The sequence below is a fragment of the Scomber japonicus genome, chromosome 8, assembly GCF_027409825.1.
Source record: "Scomber japonicus isolate fScoJap1 chromosome 8, fScoJap1.pri, whole genome shotgun sequence".
Classification (NCBI taxonomy): domain Eukaryota; kingdom Metazoa; phylum Chordata; class Actinopteri; order Scombriformes; family Scombridae; genus Scomber; species Scomber japonicus.
Window position 1 is genome coordinate 33,425,195 of NC_070585.1, and position 5,000 is coordinate 33,430,194.

Sequence of the window (5,000 nt, forward strand, 5' to 3'; positions counted from 1 at the left end):
TTTGCATCACATCTGAAGAACAAAAGTGTAAATTAAAGATAATCTGAAGTCACAACAGATTAAAACCTGAACTCACTCTAATCCTCTAAACCGCTGCTTCCCTCCACATGAAGCAACCATCGTCTATGTTCACTGTGTGTGTGTGTGTGTGTGTGTGTGTGTGTGTGTGTGTGTGTGTGTGTGTGTGTGTGTGTGTGTGTGTGTGTGTGTGTGTGTGTGTGTGTGTGGAAGTATTTCTGTGCCATCTGAGTTTGAATATCAATTTCTAAGATTTAAAATTTTTCAGTATCAAAATCAGACTTTGAATTTTAAAAAACATCAAATTTCTAGCAGCCTAAATAAAAAAAACCTGTTGTCTCAAAATATTCAGTTTTCAAAAATAATTCATATTTAAACTCAGATGGTACAGAAATACTTCCATATGTGTGTCTTTAAAGCACTAATGTAGCTGCACCTTTAATCTCATTATATGTTAAATATAATGATAATAAAACTTTATATTATATTCTATAAACTGATGTCAAACTGTTTTAACTCAGACTGAATTAAAACTCTACTTTCTTCCCTCAGTGTGAGTCTTTAAAACACACGACATCATCATCCTTCACTTCTAGTTTTTTAAAATAACTTTGAGGCGTTTCGCTCGTTTCTTATCTGTGTTTCCATCACGTGTGTGTGTGTGTGTGTGTGTGTGTGTGTGTGTGTGTGTGTAACTAGTGTGTAACGCTATCTGCACATCATTTACATATATATAAATAAATTATTCTACATAAACTAACTATAGCTTCAGGATTTCACTTCTTTACTCCAAATGTTCAACTTCTCAAAACACATCCGTACATGTTGGAGTGGAAACGCCTTAGCAACCGCCTTAGCAACCGCCTTAGCAACCGCCTTAATATCCACCTTAGCAACCAGTTTAGCAACCAGCTTAACATCCGCCTCAGCAACCAGCTTAGCAACCAGCTTGACATCCGCCTTAGCAACCAGCTTAATATCCGCCTTAGCAACCAGCTTAATATCCGCCTTAGCAACCATCTTAATATCCGCCTTAGCAACCAGTTTAGCAACCAGCTTAACATCCGCCTTAGCAACCAGCTTAACATCCACCTTAGCAACCAGCTTAGAAACCGCCTTAGCAACCAGCTTGACATCCACTTAAGCAACCAGCTTAACATCCAGTTTAGAAACCGCCTTAGCAACTGCCTTAGCAACCAGCTTGACATCCACCTTAACATCCACCTTAGTAACCATCTTAACATCCAGTTTAGCAACCAGTTTAACATCCGCCTTGGCATCCACCTTAGCAACCGCCTTAGCAACCACAGCCACTGAACGGACTGGTTGTTTATGAACACGTGAGCAGCTGATGTATGTGTACAAACAAGATCATATCAATCAACAGCAAGACACGGAAACACCTTAGCAACCGCCTTAGCAACCACAGCTACAGAAGGGACAGTCATTTAAGGGCATGTGCAATGAGGTAGAAAAAAAAACCAAACGCCAGCAGTGAAGCGTTCAGGCCAGTCTGACAGTCACGAGACATTTAAGAGTTCAACATAAAGAGTTCACCTCAAGTTTCTGATTTCTGACCGTGATTAAAATCTGACATCAGAAACCACAACAGTCTGAACACCAGCTGCTCCAAATGATCCCTCACATTCATAAAGCTCTCCATAAATACTTTGTTTCTGGTCCTTTAACCCTTTATATATCCTTCCTTCCTTCCTTCCTTCCTTCCCTTTCCTTCCTTCCTCCCTTTAACCCTTTATTGGGCAAATAATTATATTTGGTAACTTCTGTAAATATCTCAAAATATCCTTCCTTCCTTCCTTCTTTCTTCCCTTCCTCTTTTCCTTTCTCCCTCCCTCATTCCTTATTTCCTCCGTCCTTCCTTCCTTTCCTTCCTTCCATCTGTCCTTCCTCCCTCCCTCCCTCTCTCCTCCCTTCCTTCTTTCCTTCTTCCTTCCTTCTTTATTCCCTTCCTCCCTCCCTCCTTCTCTCTTTCTTTCCTCCCCCCTACCTACCTTCCTTCCTTCCTTCCTTCCTTCCACTTCTTTCCTCCTTCCTTCCTTTCCTTCCTCACTCCTTCCTTCCCTTCCTCACTCCTTCCTTCCTTCCTCCCTTCCTTCCTTCCTTTCAATGAGTGTCCTATAAAGGGTTAATAAATGTGCTGGAGCTCAGTTTAGGGAACTATTGCTTCATTAATCAGATTTAAAGTCACAGTTACAGTCGATGTGATATCTATCTGCTCCATCTGCTGAAAGAAGGAAGCCTGTCGTCCTCCCGGGTCAAATTGACCCGTCTGTTTTGACTGTTCCTTCCTTCCTTCCTTCCTTCCTTCCTTCCTTCCTTCCTTCCTTCCTTCCTTCCTCTCTCCTTCTTCTTCTTCTTCTTTCGTTCCTCCCCCCTACCTTCCTCTCTTTCCTCCCTCCCTCCCTCCTACCTTCTTTCCTTCCTTCCTCCCTCCCACCCTCCTACCTTCTTTCCTTCCTTCCTCCCTCCTACCTTCCTTCTTTCCTCCCTTCCTTCCTCCCTCCCTCCCTCCTTTCCTCCCTTCCTCCTCTCTTCCTTCCTTCCTCCCTCCTGCCTTCCTTCTTTCTTTTCCCTTCATTCCTTCCTTCCTCCCTCCCTCCCTACTTTCTTGTTTCCTCCCTCCCTCCTACCTTTGTTCCTTCCTCCTTTCCTTCTTTCTTTCCTCCCTTCCTTCCTTCTTTCCTCCCTTCCTCCCTTCCTTCCTCCTTCCTTCCTTCCTCCCTTCCTTCTTTCTTTCCCTTCCTTCCTTCCTTCCTCCCTTCTGCCTTCCTTCTTTCTTTCCCTTCCTTCCTTCCTCCCTCCCTCCTACCTTCTTTCCTCCCTCCCTCCTCCCTCCTTACCTTCTTTCCTTCCTTCCTCCCTCCCTCCCTCCCACCCTCCTACCTTCTTTCCTCCCTCCCTCCCTCCTACCTTCCTTCCTTATGTACTTTTTTCCTCCATCCTTCCTTCCTCCCTTCCTTCCTCCCTCCCTCCTTTCTTGCTTCCTCCCTCCCTCCTACCTTTGTTCCTTCCTCAGTTTACTGTCACAGAGACTAAAGACACATTAAATCTTCACATTTAAGAAGCTGAATCAGAGAATTTAAACTTTATATCTTGTGTGAAAATGATTCATTATAATCAGAATAGTTGGTGATTAATTTAATGGCTGATAAATAATTAATTAATTGACTTTTTTCCTGTTTTATGAATGAAATGAAGAACAAGTTGAAGCAGCTGCAGAGTGTTTCGACCAATCAGTGACGGTCATCTTTATAAATCCCGCCCTCTTAAAAAATTCCTGAAGAACCGGAGCGTCGCCTCATTAAACATAAAACCAGTCAGACTTCCAGACGACACCTCTCAGCTGCAGCAGGGTGAGAGTGAGGGGGTCCGTATCTTATCATCTGAGGTCATTCTGAGAAAAACCACAAAGATTAACTTTCACACGCAGAGTCTCTCGTTTCCTGGGCGACGCTCGGCAGCAGCAGAATGAAGTCAAGCAGAAGTCATTCTTCTTCTGTGGTATCTGATGCTTTCTGTCACTTCCTGGACTTTATTTATAGATCACTTCACTGGAATCACGTTGTTAAATTAATCTGCTTCATAACTCCACCTCCACCACTTTTACTGTAATACTGCATACTACATCACTATAATACTGCAGTACTTTTACTGTAATACTGCATACTACATCACTATAATACTGCAGTACTTTTACTGTAATACTGCATACTACATCACTATAATACTGCAGTACTTTTACTGTAATACTGCATACTACATCACTATAATACTGCAGTACTTTTACTGTAATACTGCATACTACATCACTATAATACTGCAGTACTTTTACTGTAATACTGCATACTACATCACTATAATACTGCAGTACTTTTACTGTAATACTGCATACTACATCACTATAATACTGCAGTACTTTTACTGTAATACTGCATACTACATCACTATAATACTGCAGTACTTTTACTGTAATACTGCAGTACTTTTACTGTAATACTGCATACTACATCACTATAATACTGCAGTACTTTTACTGTAATACTGCATACTACATCACTATAATACTGCAGTACTTTAACTGTAATACTGCATACTACATCACTATAATACTGCAGTACTTTTACTGTAATACTGCATACTACATCACTATAATACTGCAGTACTTTTACTGTAATACTGCATACTACATCACTCATAATACTGCAGTACTTTTACTGTAATACTGCATACTACATCACTATAATACTGCAGTACTTTTACTGTAATACTGCATACTACATCACTATAATACTGCAGTACTTTTACTGTAATACTGCATACTACATCACTATAATACTGCAGTACTTTTACTGTAATACTGCATACTACATCACTATAATACTGCAGTACTTTTACTGTAATACTGCATACTACATCACTATAATACTGCAGTACTTTTACTGTAATACTGCATACTACATCACTATAATACTGCAGTACTTTTACTGTAATACTGCATACTACGTCACTCATAATACTGCAGTACTTTTACTGTAATACTGCATACTACATCACTATAATACTGCAGTACTTTTACTGTAATACTGCATACTACATCACTATAATACTGTAGTACTTTTACTGTAATACTGCATACTACATCACTATAATACTGCAGTACTTTTACTGTAATACTGCATACTACATCACTATAATACTGCAGTACTTGTATGTTGGCGCTGTGTGACAGACAGGAAGTGTTACCTTGACAGCAGGGTAGGTCTTCCTGTTCTTCTCGCTCGAGGCTCCCGGCAGGCCGCCGTGTGACGGACCTTCACAGCCGTATCTGAACCTGAAGCCGCGCTGAGACACAAACACACACACACTGTTACACACACTGTTACACACACTGTTACACACACTGTTACACACACTGTTACACACTCACTGACTCACTGACTGGACATGCATCAGTAATAAAC

At 41.1% G+C, this 5,000-nt stretch overlaps 1 protein-coding gene across 1 annotated transcript in view; it reads right to left on the minus strand.

The window, feature by feature from the left end:
• The window catches only part of nfkb1 (nuclear factor of kappa light polypeptide gene enhancer in B-cells 1), a 60,559-nt gene that overhangs the window by 45,860 nt on the left and 9,699 nt on the right, over positions 1 to 5,000 (minus strand). Inside the window, exon 5 of the mRNA XM_053324188.1 lies at positions 4,783 to 4,881. Coding sequence (XP_053180163.1) covers positions 4,783 to 4,881 — 99 coding nt within the window. The remainder of the gene's footprint in view (positions 1 to 4,782; positions 4,882 to 5,000) is intronic.